The sequence below is a fragment of the Phoenix dactylifera genome, unplaced genomic scaffold (genome assembly GCF_009389715.1).
Source record: "Phoenix dactylifera cultivar Barhee BC4 unplaced genomic scaffold, palm_55x_up_171113_PBpolish2nd_filt_p 000007F, whole genome shotgun sequence".
In the NCBI taxonomy this organism is placed as follows: Eukaryota; Viridiplantae; Streptophyta; class Magnoliopsida; order Arecales; family Arecaceae; genus Phoenix; species Phoenix dactylifera.
In genome coordinates this window covers 1,425,605-1,442,778 of record NW_024067666.1, presented here as the reverse complement: position 1 = coordinate 1,442,778, position 17,174 = coordinate 1,425,605, and the positions used below count along the sequence as shown (strand labels likewise).

Sequence of the window (17,174 nt, the reverse complement as noted above, 5' to 3'; positions counted from 1 at the left end):
CTCATAAAGATAAGATTTTTTAATTCCCATCTGTTAGAAATTAGATATATATATATATATTTTTTTTTCTGGAACCAAAGGAGACCTAAGAAAGGTCCATTTGTGCAACTTCTTTTATGTGATTACACCTATGGAAGTTTGGCGGCAGCCCCACCTCTCATTGGATCAATTTCAAAGCACAAAAGCTACGGTTCCATTTGCACCACCTATTATAGTCAAAATCCTGCATGAATCTCCAAACTTACATTAATTGTCCATTTACTAACACAACTACTAATCCAACCGAAGGCGGCTCTCGTCTGCCCTAGTGCCCTCACCTTCGCTCACCCTTCGAAATCTCGTCCAACTTCGCGGAATCATGCCTCAGCTATCGCCTCTCGGCCTACTAAATGGGGGAGGTAACTGTACTGGAGGTGCGGGGATCCGATAAGAAGGAAGGCCGGAGCCAATCGAGCCGCCCATTTCTCGTACCGTACATCGGAGGGATCTCTCGTTCAAAATTGCTTTCCCACTCCGCGGAAGGATCTTTACAGCAAAAGTTCATTTCACTTCCCCTCTAAGCCAAAAAGAGGGAGGAGACCTCTGAGTCCAATATTCGGTCTCCGCGCTACCGAGTTTTTCCTCCGCTGCTCTCCGATTTAGGGTTTCCGTCGACGAGATGGCGAGCCCATGGCCGAGGGCCTCGCCGCTGGCCGTCGCCGCCACCCGATCGCCGGCTCCGCGAGTTGCCGGTGCTTCCCCTCCGGCCAACGGTGGGACCCCGCTGGGGGACGACGCTATCTGGAAGCGTCTCCGGGAGGCGGGGTTCGATGAGGAGTCGGTGAAGAGGAGGGACAAGGCCGCCCTCATTGCTTACATCTCCAAGCTCGAATCCGAGGTATATTTTCGCTTCTGTCGACACTCTTCACACTGAGGCTGTGGGGACTGTGCTTCGTTTTTGACTCTGTTTCTTGTTTTTGTGAGGTTTTTTGGTTGTTTAGATAGGCGATCTTTGTTGAATTTTGATTGTTAAAAGAGAATCTGGAAAGAAGTTTTAAAATTTTATATGGCTTTGAGCGAATTTGGGCAGAACGGTTTGTTGGGAAAACTGATTCTAAGAAGATGCTGTTCCAAGGATCGAGGTTTCTTATTTGATTAAACTAAAAAAGAAAGGAGAAAATGGACTCTTTTCTCATAAATTTTTATTCTTAGATTTTGCTTTTTCATTTCGGTTCTTCCATTATTAATATTTTCTTGCCCAAGCTACACTCTGGCTCAAGGCTGGACACTGGCGGTTCCAAGTGGGGGAAGAAACACACTAGTTAATAAATTTTACTCTTGTTTTTGTCACATATGCAAATCTTAACAGAAGAATCAAAAATCCTTGATATGAGCTACAACATAATTAAAAAATGCTTTATATAGAAAAAATCAAATTGGTTCCAAGAGTTGAAGCAGTAAACCTTCTTGAGAGGGTGATGAGGGTAGAAATAACATGGATCCAGCAGTTTATACTAACTGCCTTGGAGTGCCTTCGCTGACCTTGATAGCTTTCATGAATAGCAATGGAAGTAATGGCAAAATAAGCTGTTGATCATGAACAATAGATCTGCCGAATGAGAAAGTTAAATGGGAGACAAAATCGTATATAAATTATGAAACAAGGATGAGTTTTTTCCAAGATCAAACTGAAAGAAATGATGATTTTGGAATGACATGGGGAGGGGTGAGACAATGACCATGGGTAAGTTATGGAGGAATAGAAAGGCTATAGTATTGGATGAGATCTGGAGGAAGAAAGGGGACAGTGTGGTGTGCCATGGACAAGAAAGAAATGGAGATGAAGTGCTACTCTTCTACAGCCAATCAGATTTGGCATGGCAATTGATGATTTTGATATGTGAAGAATATTCAGTGCTCAATCATGAATACACCCAAGACTACACCCTCTGTCTGTTGTATGTTCATGTATTTTGGGATCCTACTTACAATGGAAACATGTAGAATTGGGTAATCTGATTAGCAATGTGTTTATTATTTGCACTTGAAAAATATGTCCAATTGAGAATTAGAGATAAGGAACATACTGTCATTGATTGGTTAAGGTAGTAGTGTCATTGCTTGTTGTGAAGTGGAGAAGAGGGACATATGTTAAGGGAAACCATGTGTTGATAGCCCCCGTAGCCGTCCACCTATCTTTGCCCTTGAAGATAGCCACTCATCTTCACCATTCATAATTAAATCATCTCAATCCATTGTTCATCACTCTGTCCTCTTTTCCTATAATAATATGTGTCCATTTGTCTGCTCATTTATGCCCATATTTTTGCTAATTCTGTTGCATGCCACCTCTTCTGGTCCGTTGTTGCTCTTGGGAAAAATAATTTTGCCTGATACTAGCAATACAATGCTTTCTGTGGAGAAGAAAACTAAGGGAAAACACTTAGGGGCTATGCTTGTGGAAGTGATTCAGAATAATACTTCAGCTAATAGTTTGGGAAAAGTAGTTGATATGCCACAGATTCTTTCAAGATGCACCTTCGCTTGTTGGTTACCACATCAAGATGAGAGGTGAACTATTTGAGTAGCATATCTACATGCTGATTTGACTGAGTGATAGAATTGACTCTTATTAGCAATTATCATCATCAAGAAATTTTGTTTTATTCAATTTCATCAGCTTTACAGCCTTTTTGCTATTCAATCAGATCAAGGCATGTACCTTCCGTCAAAATGAGCTTCTTTTCACCTTGTAGTGTTATCATGAATGATTATATTCTGGCCTGTTCAACCTTCCTATGTACCTCCATGAAACTAGTTTTGATTAGGAATGCGAATAAGCTGAGTATGAAGAAAGAGTAAACAAACTCAGCTGAGCTTGACAACATATGGCCAAGTTAGGTATGATCAAAACCAAGCTTTGGGCAATCTTCTTATCAAGCCGACCCAAGCTAGTATTTATATTTGCAAATCCAAAGTATTTAAGCTTGGTTTTTTTTTTAATGAGTTAAGCTCTAAAAGATGTTTAAGCTTGGCTTGCTTAGCCGAGTGAGCTTGAAGGAGCATATCATCTAGTTGAGCCCACATTTGTTCATGAAGAGCCTATGCGTTTGTAGCTTGAGTTCTGATATGTCGATTACATAACTTTTAGTATCGCTAATTAAACATACTCATTCTAACTTTTTCCTTGGGCAAACAAACAGCTAGGTTTTTTTTTTTGCAGTCCTAGTTTCAATAAAGCTGATCATGTAGCTATTGATGTCACTATTTAAACTAATTCAATCTTTTTCCTGGAGCAAGCTTTGATTTTTCGGGATAGTAGCTCAAAAGGTTAACTAAATATAGCATTACAAGTTTATGAAATTTGTGTTTGGACAATTTGAGTTTTAGATGCATCTTTGCTCAGAAATAGGGACGCAAACGAGCCAGCTTACGAACCAAATTTTGCACTATTTGGTGTTTGTTCTCTATTTGACCTTGTTGAATATTTTGGAGATCTATGGTTCTGGCGTGGCCCGTTTGCATTCCAACATCGAACTTGGGTATCCAAGTTTCTTAAAGTTTTAGAATTGTAGAATCTAACTTCTTTAAGGCTATATAAACATACATAAACTCTTAGCTAAATTAGTTGGGATTTATGGAACAATGGAGCGACTAATAGTTGTCAAGGCAATCAAAACAACCATGAAATTGTAGGGGGCAATTCCCATCACTGACAAGAGACTTCAAAGTCCAAGTGCAACAACATTAAGCCTAGAAGAAGAGATTTTGTTTTCACCTATGTTCTTGCTTGATTTGACCTTGTGCATGTGATGTGGTTGAATTTTCTTGAAGTCTAAGTGGCAAATCATCATCTGAGCTCTCTAGAGGTAGGTTTAATAGATCAAATAGATGATGCTAGTTCATTTCATACCTTTAATGTGTTTTATTATATGGCTAAATTCTTTCATCAAAAAGAAAATATTGGCATGGACTTAAGTTTATCATATTATGTACTTCCTTTTATATTAAGTTGTCAAAACTCCTTAAGCAGATAGCTTGAAAGACTTTAGAAAGTAGGAAACCTCAACTCATTTGGACAAATTTAATTTTCCTAATTTTTTGTATTAGGATTTGATGTGGCCTAAATCTAATCTGCCTATCATAGGTCGACACGCGATGAGCATTTTGAAAAATTTTGAATTAAAAAAAAAATTGAATTCAAAAAAAATTTGAATTCTTGGCATGGTCCAAACAAGGAAGGAGATTACGATATATTTGAATCCTGATAAGCAAGGAAGTTATGCCAATCCTTTGTTTTTTGCCTCTAAATCATAATAGATCCATGCTCCCTTCTCTACTCCAAAGGAGGAGAATGGCTGGAGGTTTCCGAGCACAGATGGTGAGAGGCTCCCAAGGAGAGCCTCTCAAGCTCTAATGGCGAGAATCTCCTAAAGAGAGGCTCTTAAATTCTCATTGGCAACAAGCTCTCGTGGCGAGAGGCTTCTACAGAGAGGCGTTCAAGCTCTCATGGCTATCTCTACATTCGAATCCTCTTCCACGGCCATCCTTGCACATTGTCTCCTTTTTAGGTAGGTCGTGTGTCCTTGGAGATCAGGATGCGGGTCTCTGGAGGCCGCCCTTTCGTGCCATTTGAGATACGAGTGTCATGCGTACGGGACCAACATCCTTAGAGACCAGGATGTGAGTCCCCGGAGGCTGCCCTTCTGTGCCACCCGAGACATGAGTGCTGTGCACATGGGACACGCATCCTTGTAGATCAAGACGCGAGTCCCTGGAGGCCATCCTATGCTGAGCACTCCTGGCGAAGCTCCCAGGCCCAACTCCTAGGCCGAGCATTCCAGGCGAGCACTTCAGGTCGGGCTCCCAAGCCGAGTTCAGTAGGTCGAGCACTTCAAACCAAACACTCCCATGCCAAGCTCCCATGCCAAGCTCCTAAGTCAAGCACTTTAGGCCGAGCTCCAAGTTGAGCACTCCATGCTAAGCTCCCAGGCCTAAAGTCGAGCACTTTAGGCTGAGCATTACAAGTTGGACTCTCAAATTGAACACTCTTAGATCGAGTCTCCTATGGCCAAGCTCTCAATGGTCGAGCTCTCAAAGGCCGAGGTCGAGTACTCTAGGCCAGGCAATCAAGGTCTACTGATCTAGGATGATTACTCTACTCTGATCTTTTTTATTTTATCTTCTCTTGCTATTTCTCACTATTATTCCAAAGCCCTGCTTGACCTAAGTACCGGAGGAGGTCCAATTGGAGCCACCTTGGGAGGCCTTTTTCTTCTTTTTATGTGCAGATCCGCGACTCTCCATGACATATTGGCACTCTGCCTTCCACCATTGTGGATCGAGTGATTGATCGGTGCCCTCCACGCCTCTAGATCATCATAATATGATTGGGCAATATTTGGGCACCACTAGGATTTATCATAGATTTGATGATTCATATACTACCATACCATCATGATTCACGCAAGGTGAGGCGAATATGTTGTGCTAGCAACCTATGGGTTTGGGCATATGATTGAGGTGGATCACTTTGGCTATTATGGGAAAGACTGGATAGGGTTTAGGAGTGAGATTCACCACATTAGGAAGCTGAATCACATGCCAAACTTTAGAAGCTATAAGTTAACTATATGTTGTTTGATTGAGCTGCTCTATTTTTGAAATCGGGTAAGGTTTCGAGATTGATGATGCGGCACCACCTTTTAAGGGTGTGTTGCACTAAGCGATCAGAGTAATCCATCATTTGGACCTCGAAATGGGCCAATCAAAGCAAAAGTGCTTTCCGAGAAAGCCTTTGACTAGGTATATTTTTCAACTCGAGAAGAATTAGACGGAGTGGCTAAAGACAAAGCCGATGTAGAAGTTGAGATCTACCTCGTATGGGATGTTAACATTTCCATGGCATTTTTATTTCGGGAAAGTTGTGTTATCTTTTAAATAGAATAGGAATCCGGCTCGAATTATACAAGGGCAGACCTCACTAGTATAAATTGAGACTATGAAACTCAATTTGAAATTCATTAAAGAAAGCAAGTGGATGCTAGACCCTACTTTCGCCATTTTTTTAATCTTTCCTTAACTTTTTTTAAGGTATTCAAGTTGAGCCAATTGAAGGAATTACTTCCTTTTCCCTCATTGGATAAGCATAAATTCTATGTATGAGAATTCATCATTGATTTTACGATTCATATACTTCCACGATATCATGGTTCAAGCAAAGTGAGGCAAATATGTTGCATTAGCAACCACCATGTTTGGGCATAGGGGAAGATGAACTTTCATGAATCATGCCATTCTATTTTCTGATGGTTGGTTGCACCTCTTGCCACTGTTTTGTCAGTGAGAAGTGGCTTTTACTGCCCATATATCCTGCTGCTATTAAATTTCCGACCAACAGTTCCAGAAGATGTCACTGCAGCAGAGTAAACTTATCCGAAGGTTTTGGTCATAACAACTATATTATCCATGTCCTTTTGCTAGCTGGCTAGTTGCAATTGTTTCAGCAGGAGGCTCCGTCAGCGCAGCAGGTCTTGTTAAGGTTTGCTTAATCTATTCCCTTATGACTGTCATTTAAAACTAACTTTTTTCATTAGCATTTAAGTAGAAAAATCAGAAAAATATTAGGGTGTTGGTTTCTTTTGTTTAGGTGCTTGTTTGGTTTTGCAGTGATGGTGGTTGTGGTCCTAAATCTATAAATTGTGTAGCAGGATTTATAAAGCAACAGCCATTGCTTGTGATTATGGATATGTTTCATCAATTGGTTATGTCATTTTAGTTGACTGATGAAAACAATTACTGGTGAAACTTCAGGTCTGTGTGAGCTATTTCGCCTAGACCTTCTGCTGGATTGTCTTTGTTTTCTCATATGACGTTCATCAGAAATTCTAGTCATTAATTGAATAGTTACAAAAGGTCACTGATCTCTGTCAGTTTCCATTATGAGAATAAGTGCCAAGGTGTCACTTTTCATGCTCTTCTACTGCCATTATTATAGTTAGTGTTGTTATTATTCTAGTTGTTGTTCTTTTTCCCCCTTAGTAGTAGTAGCTGTTATTCACATGAACTTTTGCTTCTGTTTAGGTTTTGAACAGATTGAGTTCCTATTTGAGTGCTTTGGCCTTTCGTACTCTGCAGTAGCATCTTCACTATGACGATGAAATTTGATTCTTTGAGTTGTTATCTGTTTCTACCATAAAAATGAACAAACTCTTGATGATTTTGTAAAATATAAATGCAGTCTTTCTGTTATATGTTATATTCTACGTAGTTTAACCTCTTAACATTGTATTTGATTCCTGGGAATGTGCAATTATTTCTAGTAAATGAATTTGTGATGTCAGAAGTTCTTTTGTACTACACATGAATCAAATATTAATTATTATGTTTGCTCTGAATCTTTTTTGCATCAATTAATTTACTTTAGGTATATGACTATCAACATCACATGGGACTTCTTATATTGGAGAGGAAGGAATGGACATCAAAATATGAACAAGTTAAAATATCTGCTGAGTCTGCTGAGGTTGTATATAAGCGCGAGAAAGCAGCACAATTATCTGCTTTAGCTGAAGCAAGGCAACGAGAAGAGAGCCTAAAGAAAGCTTTAGGCATTGAGAAAGAATGTGTAGCAAATGTAAGAACACATCACCTGAAGAATTTTGTTCGAATCAGATCTTTTTTTTATTTTTATTATTATACACAAACATATGCATGTGTTTAAAAAATTCTTTTTGATATTTATATTTGCTGCATATCATTATTGAAGTAACATTTTGTTTTTGTTCTGCTATCTGTAGATGCATCTTTCTGTTTTCTGCGATCTTGTGCGATTATGTGATTGTAGTTCCAGAGAGGTGGTAGGCTTATGTTGGTGCAACTTTTAATACTACACGGACATGTGTAGACTAGACTGCTTTATGATTTGTCCACTGCAGGAGTGTTTGGTGTTCAGTTGTCTGACACCAATATATGCATCTGAGTCTGCATGCAATATCATCAGCTATAATAGAAGATAATAAAAAAAAGTGGGTGACATATTAGCATAAGATATGAGATGAAAAATTATAAACATGGCTATCTATGTATGATCCGTAATATCTCGTAAGTCCCTCAGAACAGCAGCAACAGATGTGCCATTCCAACAGGTGCTAAGAATTGAAACTTCTAGGACAAAACATAGATATTATTTTCAAAATTTTCATAGGATATATTGCCAGAGTTTTGGTACATTGCATGGAATCAACTGTTCAGTATACATATGCCCTTCATTTGTTAATAAGGATCATGAGAAACGATATTGAATGTGATGTCAAAATTACTGTCAAAGCTTAACTGCATTAACATTGGACAAACATAATGGTTTCTGAAGAGCCGATTTTCAGATTGCAGGTTAATTTATTGAATATTCTGAAATTTAGTTTTTGTGTTGTTGGAGTACCACCCTAGAATAGTTGTTACTGTTGCATGTTAGTGTTTAAATGAATTTTTCAATGTTTCTTATTTTTTTTATATGAATCTTATAATGTTTAACTGACATGACAAAGAAGAAAAAGAAAAGGGTTCAAAAACTTTTCTCACCTCTGATTAGCTAGCTTTAGCTGCATTCATTGTTAAAGGAATAAGTTAAAAAAAGAAAAAGAATTCTAGGTTACGTATTAGAAGAAATGGATGAAGACAAGGTGCACAAATAAAAATTGGAAAGAGATATTGCTGCTGAGTGTTGTGTGCGGATCAAATACTGGAAAATTAGAACAGGGATCATGAAAGTCAAAATTAATAATATAAAATGTTAAAGGAATTCTCGAACTGGTATCTGTTTTAAGTGACAGCAAAAAGAACGTGCTGATGAATATAGGAAGAAAAGGAGTAAGAAAAGAAAAGGATATAGGAAAATATATGGTTTCGATGGAACAAAAACAAGAGAACAAGAAAAATAAAAAATAAAATGATCAAGGCTAAAAATAAATAGAGGTTAGAATTCTAATTACTTTGAACAATAAAAAAAGTATAAAATGCTACTTATTTGAATTAGATTTCTGGCAAGTGGCAAACATGGTTTCTCTCTCATGCATATCTAGTTTCTCTCAAGTATGTAACAGCATAAAAATTGACTAACACAAATATGTTTCAGTTATTCTACTTTGTTAAACATGAATAAACAAAAGTAGTGATTTGATGTCCACTTGGAGCATTATGTAGCCTTTTTGCCTTCATGATCAAGGCAGCCCGTACTTGAAAGCTGAAATATTTAAATGATGGTGGGAAAACCAATCCCTAAATTGCTTCCATTCATATTATTTCATGCTCCATTTTAAACAATGAATTGCAAAATATTCATAATTCCTTCGGTCTCGTTTCTATCATTTTTGCGTGTGACTTCTTAGAGTCCGCAATGGAGGGGATCCTGCAATAAGCAGCTGCTTTTAGCAATGTGTTTAGTAGCCATTATTGGTAATATCATATTGAAGAAATCCTTCTAGTTAGGTTCATTTTGTAGTCCTATTTTCTGAGCATTAACTATTTGAAGGTCATCTAAGTGCCTGAAGATGTATGTATACTAGATTGCATAGCTTAAAACTCCTTGTTAGGCCAGGCTAATGGTCCTTTTGCATATTTAGCCTGAAACAAGATCAAAACCAGTTTCTGGCTGGTATCTCTGTTTGACTGAATTTGATTCAAGCTACACTGAATCAACTGCTACTTCTTTAAGCCATTGCAGCATAAACCTTCTCCTATTTCCCATCTCTATTACTCAACCTATTTGAGTTTTTGTGTTCTTTTTCTTGTCGTTTCTTGTAACTTGTTGCAACAGCTTACTGTTTTTCCAGTGGCACTTACTGTTTGTTCAGTGGCACTTACTGTTTATGAACATGAATATAATACACATTTTAGTCCTTAATAAATTGCCTTATTCTATTTTTGGTATTGTAGGTAATTTATTGCTGTTACTCAACCTTTTTGGGAAATCTCTACTGGTGCTTGTTACCTTTTCAATGAATGAAACCTACCTTACTGATCATGGAATCTTGTCTTTTTTGGGGTTGCTTTTCAGTTGTTTATGATTAAAAAATAGATTTAAAAAATAGATAGCATGTTTTTAGAAAATCCTATCTATTTGGATTTTGAATTATCAACACTGTTTTGCCAAAGGTTCCTTTCAGATGCTTTTTCCTTTAAAATAGGAGGTGTAGTCATCATCTTTGACAGCACTATTGTTTTCCTCATATTTGGTCTCCATGTTGTTCAGTTGTTCATATCCTTTTTTAATCTGGATCTGAAACCATTTCTTTCATCAAGAGGTTTTGATCCAGATTTCTCATGCAAAAGTAATGTTTTTGATCCATAGTGCTGGTGCCAGCATATCACATTGTTAGCTCTTTGATGGATTCAATTGCATGCTAGCCATAGGCACCTGTGGATGTAAGAAATTAAGATGCACCCCGGATGCAATCATGTTGAAAATTCTACAAGTTTACGCTAATTTAGACGAGCTTTCTTTTACATTTTGTTGTTACCCTCAAGGATATCCTTTTCGATGATATATTTTTATTAATTTTATAATGATATGGCCTCATTGTTTTTGTTGATCTGCTAAACAAAGCCGTTACATACTGTCTTCATTGATTACAATACAAAATCACAGACATGAATATAATTGTTTATGTATCTTTTCTTTCTAGTTTTTTCCTTTTTTGATCTACTTTTATAATTTTCCAATATCTAAACTATACCTTCATTATCTTAACTGAACTTATCAAGTACTCTTCCTTTATCTAATCTTTAGCTGGCACAGCTCTCTCATGCAATAATAGGTGATGTTCTCATTAAGGTTAAAACAAAATTTATTTTTCAAAGAAAGGGATAAAATTCTGTTCTAATGATCTATGTTAAAGAAAGACAAGAGGTTTGTTAGGCATGGATATTTGAGTCTACATTGATGAAATGAGTGGAATGTATATTAGGCAGCTTTCTGTGATTGAGCTACTCTAGTATTTAATGTTTGAGATAAGGCTATGATCATGACTTTAAGACATAACGTACCATTATTTTTGTCTTTTATGTAGATTGAGAAGGCCTTGCATGATATGCGTGCTGAATCTGTGGAAACAAAGCTTGCATATGAAAACAAACTGGCTGAGGCTCGTCAAATGATGGAAGCTGCGGAACGGAAATTTGATGAGGCAGAAAGAAAGCTGCTTGCTGCAGAATCTTTGCATGCAGAGGCCAGCCGGAGCCGTAATGCTGCATTAAGAAACTTACAGGACGTTGAAGCACGTGAAGATGAACTTAGGAGGGATCGTATTTCTTTTAAGTCTGAGTAAGTTGTCCTTCAATTTGTTTTGCAGTTCCCTTCTTTTGCACTTTGTCTGAGATTTATATCAAGAATTCCTGTTGGCAACTAATTATTTCTGAAGTTGTCCAATAGACAAATTATCTTCTTCGGTAGTCTTCTTCAATAGCATTGTACTAATCCTTACATGAAACATTTTATTGTTTCCTTGCCTCAACTGTGGACATCTGACATATCGGCAACTTGGTGTCTGCACATGATGGTTCTGATTATTATTTTGAAACCTATTTCCCTTTTGGGGTCCTGCTACCTTTTATTTGCTTTTGTATCTTTTGTTGAAATAGACCTGTGTGATGAATATTCTCGTGATATAGATTAATAATTTTGCAGATGTGATGCGAAGGAACAAGAAATCAACAGTGAAAGGCAGTCTCTATACGATAGGCAGAAAATTCTGAATGAGGAGCAAGAGAGGTTGATAGCAGCACAGACCTTATTAAATCAGAGGGAGGAATATATCTTTGAAAGATCGAAAGATTTAAGCTGCTTTGAAAAAGAATTGGAAGAAGCAAGAAGAAATCTTGAAGAAAAACATAAAGCTCTGAAGGAAGAAAACTCCAATTTGGATCTAAAAATAGCTGGTCTTGCAACTAGGGAGGAGGTCTGTGTATTTTCTGTTTGTTAAATGAGATGCTCCTTTTCTATACTCATCAGCTGTTCTTTAGTGGATTTCATTTTTGATTACTAATTAATTCTTGCAGTCTGTGATCAAGAGGGAATCTTTGCTTGATAAAAGAGAGCGTGATTTGCTAATTTTACAAGAAAAGGTTGCCTGCAAAGAACATGTGAGATTTTTTTTGCTTCTTAACAAATTTATCTCCATTTATATGTAGGTCAATGATTAGAGATTAAGCTAAGCTTCAGAATCAGTTCTCTTGGTTTTCTCCTCTATATATATTGACTCTACATTTTATGATGAGTGCAGGATGAGATACAAAGACTTATGGATGAACATCAGTCTGCTCTGGAAAGGAAGCGGAGTGAATTTGAAGCCGAATTGGAACAGAGGCGCATGATGTTAGAGGATGAGATGGAGGCCAAACGAACGGCTAATGAGGCTAAGGTGGCTGATCTCAGTAACAGAGAAAATGCTATTCAGGAAAGAGAACATGCTATCAAGCTTGAGTTGAGTGCATTAGCAGAAAAGGAAGAGGATGTAGTGAAAAAATTGAAATTACTGGAGGAGAGAGAACAAAATCTACATTCTACCCAAACAGCAGCAGAAATCGAGATGCAAAACATGCAGAATGAAAGAGGGGAGATGCTGAAGTTGAAACAAAGCCTTGAGAATGCTAAATCTTCCCTGGAAGATGAGAAGAAAGAAATCCAGTGTGCACAAGAGAAACTAGAGCTCACTTTAGCTGAGAGAAATGAATTGCTTGTTCTGGAAGGAAAACTTAAAGAAGAAATTGATAATCTTAGAGCCCAAAAGATGGAACTTATAGCTGAAGCTGATAAATTGAAGGCAGAAAAGGAGAATTTTGAGATTGAGTGGGAGCTAATTGATGAAAAAAGAGAAGAGTTACGAAAAGAAGCAGAACGGGTTGCTGAAGAGAGAAAAACAGTGGACCAGTACCTTAAAACTGAACATGATATCATTAAATTGGAGAAGGAAAATTTGCGTAATCAGTTCAAGAGTGATGCTGAGTCCTTGGCTCGTGAGCGGGAGGAATTCTTAAGCAAGATGGAGCGTGAGCATTCAGATTGGTTCAGCAAGATTCAGCAAGAAAGAGAGGATTTTGTGAGAGACATTATGATTCAGAAGAAGGAATTAGAAAATTGTATGGATAAAAGACGAGAAGAAATTGAAACTTATTTAAGAGAAAAGGAGGAAGCATTTGATCAAGAAAAGGCCAGAGAACTCCAGCATATAAATTCTCAAAAGGAATTGATTGTGAAGGAGTTGGAACATGTTGCATCTGAGATGCAAAAGCTTAATGATGAGCGAATGGAGATTGCTCTGGACCGTGAGAAGAGAGAAAAAGAGTGTTCTGAGATAAAGAGCTCCATCGAAGCACTCAATATTCAACGGGAGAAGCTACAGAAGCAAAGGGAATTGTTGCATTCAGATAGAGAAAAAATTTATCAAGAGATTCAACGTCTTAAAAAATTGGAACATTTGGACATTGAATCTGAAAATAGGGCTCTATCTGAGACACCTAATAAATGGAAGGTTTCTTTGAAAACAAACACAAATGCTGATGTTGCACATGATATTGATGATCCAATTGAACAGAAGATCACTGTTAATGATGGTTCTAATTGGAAGTTGCCTTCTGAGAAGACCTCCCATGCTTCACCTCGAACATCCACTACTCTATCCTGGGTCAGGAAATGTGCCGAGGTGATATTCAAGCATTCTCTAGAAAGAAATATAGAACACGCTGAATGCAAAAACTCAGCCAAGTTTGCAAAAGTGTCTGAGGGAAATGGTTACAGCTCTGAAAAGTCTGTTTCTCATAGGAACAAAAACTGTGGAGATGGTAAAAGAATTAGCTTGTCAAAATGGAAAGACCTTCAAATTCCATCTGTTGCATCTGAGGGAATGGATTCAAAAGGTCATGAGAGAACAGGAAGAAGGGAGGCCCAGCCTGTGAGGTCTGATTCACCACATGTGGAAAGAAATGAAGGCTTGTGTAATGCCGAAATTGAAGGCGACAGAGATAATAAAGTCAGCCACTTTATTGAAGATTCTGAGAAATCTAGAAATGCTGACAGTGCATTGCCATTGGGAAGAAAAAGGCTTCACAGCACATTATCTTATGAGAATGCTGACATGCAGTTAGAACCAAGTCAGAAGCACCAGAGGAAAACCAGGCAGAATGGGAGTGCTGATGTGGAAGGAGTCACTTCTGACTGGTATAACTGTATTTTTTTTTTCTCTATAGATGTGTGTCTATGCATGTTAATGCAATCTGAAGTTGCGTGGTATCTTTTAGCTATGTGCATTCTCTAACTTGTATGTGATGTTGCTAGCCTGCTTACAGTGCAAATGCCAAACTCAGATGATTGTGACCCATCATCACTCAATCCCACCTCAGGATGTGAAGAACTGCCTGTGGGTTGCAAAGATCAAGAATATGAAAATCCTGAAGTTTCAATTTCAAAGACACCAGAAGTTTCTAAGGACACATCTACAGTACTATGTCCTCGTATTCTTGAAAATAGAGATTCACATGGATCAGAAAATTATTCGCTTCTTGGAGATGGTATTTTGCTGTACAGTTCAAATTTTCATAAAATGCTGAAAAAACAAGAAAAAGTAGGAGACCAAGTGATCTTCGAGGCTGAAGAACCATCAAAGGAGATTACTACGGTAATTTCTGTTCAAAATGCCTTTGTTTCTTGAATTTGTTCATTTTCAAAATTCATGGGATTTGGCCAATTTTCATGCTTTCCAATCTGATACTCCTACCAACGATCTTTAATCATGTTTTCCTATTACTGTGGTACATGGGTAGAATTCCAGCATTTGTTTATATAATGCCTCATCTAGCAACCATGACTTGGCTCATAGCAACAACTAAAAAATCGTTCCCCTCTATTTAGCAACTATTAGAAAAGTAGAAATATTAAAAAGATTTTAACTTTAAAACTTAAAAGTAGAAATTAACTATGTCAAATGTTATTAAATTTAGTTTAGTGATTAGTAATTCTGCTGTGAACTGGAGCTTGCCCTAATAGTCATTCCCCTCTATTTAGCAACTAGAGGTTTTGAGTTCAGGTCTTGGGTGGTCCATCTCCAAGTATTTGGACCTAGATAATTATAGGGTGGGGTGGGTCTCCCTTTCTCTAAAAAAAAATAGAAAAATAACTAGCAATTATGGCATCATCAGTTTGTTAGTTTCTATGGTTTGGCAAACATTACTCTAATAATGCTTTTTTTTCCCAAAAATAAACTGTTCTTTCTTGATCATAATGATTTTCTACAGTATTCTTCCCTCCCAGTCCTATTTGCTTCTGCTGTACACATCTTCTGTTATCCCTTCTTTAGCCTGGATGTTATAAAATTCACACTCTCCTTTGGAAAGCTATTCAAGTATTATAAATGCTTGGAGACTCAAACTTGGACCTAAATAACTTATTATAAAGCACTTACATGGTCCAAATTGCTTTGTTTGCACTGATTTAGACTTTGCAGGTGCCACCGATCCACAGAGTGGATCATCTCATATGTTGATTTTTTTTCCCGATGAACTTGCGATATACAAGTTCACGAGGATTTAGTGGATTGGTTATAGCAGATAACAGTAGCAGGTAAGTATTGGTACTGGCCAATCTTGACTCAAATGTATGCATTGCCTTTATGGCAAAAATATCCAGAATTACAGGGCAATAGTCTCAGTACCCAATTATGTAAGCCAGCTGATTAGTCTTAAATTATGCCTCCTTTGCAGCATGTGGATTTCCTTATGTACCTCGAAACATATTTTTGCCAGAATGGTTTTAATTATCTGTTTATTTGCTTGTGATTTATATAACTTACTATGGTAAACTTTAAAGTTACCGCCATCTTCAAATTTCCTTGGGGTGAGGGGGAGGCTTGTTGCACTTTCTTACATGTTTCTTTTTTTCTCTCTTTTTCCTTTTTTAATGTCAGTCTACAATGGAACAAACTGCTGATGATGGTGGCAAAATTAAAGAGCAGGATAGATGCAACCGAGATGGTGATGATGAAGTTGAGGATGAGGATGAGGATAGGTTATCTACGAAAGAGAAATTATGGAAATTTATCATTACCTGAGCATGTAGATTACTTGTGTCATAGATGTTAGAGTTCATTACAGCTGCATACTGATATCTTAATGCTTCTTGTATAGCTGTTGCTTTTGCTTAGCTTTTTTTTTTTTTTTTCTATAACTAAACCATCCATAGGAGAATTCAGAATCATCTGGCTTCTAATGTGGCATTGGTTGTGGCACAGAAGATTGAAGCACATGCACTGGATCTCTAAGCGGTACTTTCGTAATCAGCGCATGGTATCCATACTTTTTTTCTTTTGTTTTTTCCCTGCTTCAGCTCGAAACATGTAAGGTGATGTTTGTTAGCGTGCAGAATCTGTAAGCATGTTTCCACCTTCTTCACACAATGTAAGGAATGTATTTGAGTGATGAGTTAGTGCATAGAAGTGTATTTTGAATGTTCTATGTATACGAGTTTGATCTCCTTGTGTGGACCGTGATTTTAGGGTATATATATCTCTGGCTGAGATTTACTTGTGTGATCTCTCTTTACTGAGGAAGAGTAGTAGCGGGAAGGTGAAAAAAATGGTGAACACCTGGAACCTAGAGAATGGTTGAAGAGCTGGGTGTGTCGGTATCAGTTGCCTTGAATCTTGATGGCGAAGGCTCGCGGAATGATTATGGGACACTAGTTAATGTTGGATTCAGAATAATGTTATTGTAGACCTCATTACAGTTTTCTTTTTTATTTTTTTTTCTTCTTCTTTGTCTTAACCGTGTATGGACAGTGGTCTTTTTCCTTCGATGTCAGAAGACTCAGAACGTACTTTTATTTTTTTTTATCATGGCATTTTATATATAAAAAAAAATAACATAATAGATGACCCACCAATAATTTGTCCGTGGTTAAGTCCCCCACGGCACCAGTTGTTTGGGAGAGATATATGGTAAATCAGGTTTGACGATGGGATTGGGTGGTTGCAGCTCAGGCATTCACAAATATGTCCTTACCCCTGCAGTTGCCAATCATGTCTCCGGTCTGGTCGCCAGAATTAGAACGGAATCTGTCGGAGAAGTTGCTCGGTGCCATGGAATCAGGCTGGGATGTTGACGGCATGCTCGAAGCAGCTTGGAGGGGGCCCCTCCAGCCAAGGTCCCAT

At 37.8% G+C, this 17,174-nt stretch overlaps 1 protein-coding gene across 2 annotated transcripts; it reads left to right on the top strand.

The window, feature by feature from the left end:
* The first annotated feature begins 274 nt into the window (after positions 1-274).
* On the top strand, positions 275-16,541 carry LOC103712275 (protein CROWDED NUCLEI 4-like). Of its 2 annotated transcripts, XM_039115718.1 has the most exons (8): positions 279-877; positions 7,406-7,615; positions 11,046-11,299; positions 11,663-11,933; positions 12,034-12,117; positions 12,258-14,191; positions 14,309-14,648; positions 15,933-16,541. In XM_039115718.1, exons 1-8 carry the CDS (start codon positions 659-661, stop codon positions 16,074-16,076), a joined length of 3,456 nt encoding a protein of 1,151 aa, XP_038971646.1. In that variant the 5' UTR covers positions 279-658; the 3' UTR covers positions 16,077-16,541. The 2 variants fall into 2 exon arrangements, with proteins under 2 accessions (XP_038971647.1, XP_038971646.1); XM_039115719.1 differs by lacking the exon at positions 15,933-16,541 and having other exon boundaries at positions 275-877; positions 14,320-14,648.
* Positions 16,542-17,174: the final 633 nt, after the last annotated feature.

Coding starts and splice junctions, on each gene's coding strand:
- LOC103712275 (XM_039115718.1), top strand. CDS start 659: ATGGCGAGCCCATGGCCGAGGGCCTCGCCGCTGGCCGTCGCCGCCACC. Junction 878..7,405: donor TCTCCAAGCTCGAATCCGAG/GTATATTTTCGC, acceptor AATTTACTTTAG/GTATATGACTATCAACATCA. Junction 7,616..11,045: donor AGAAAGAATGTGTAGCAAAT/GTAAGAACACAT, acceptor TCTTTTATGTAG/ATTGAGAAGGCCTTGCATGA.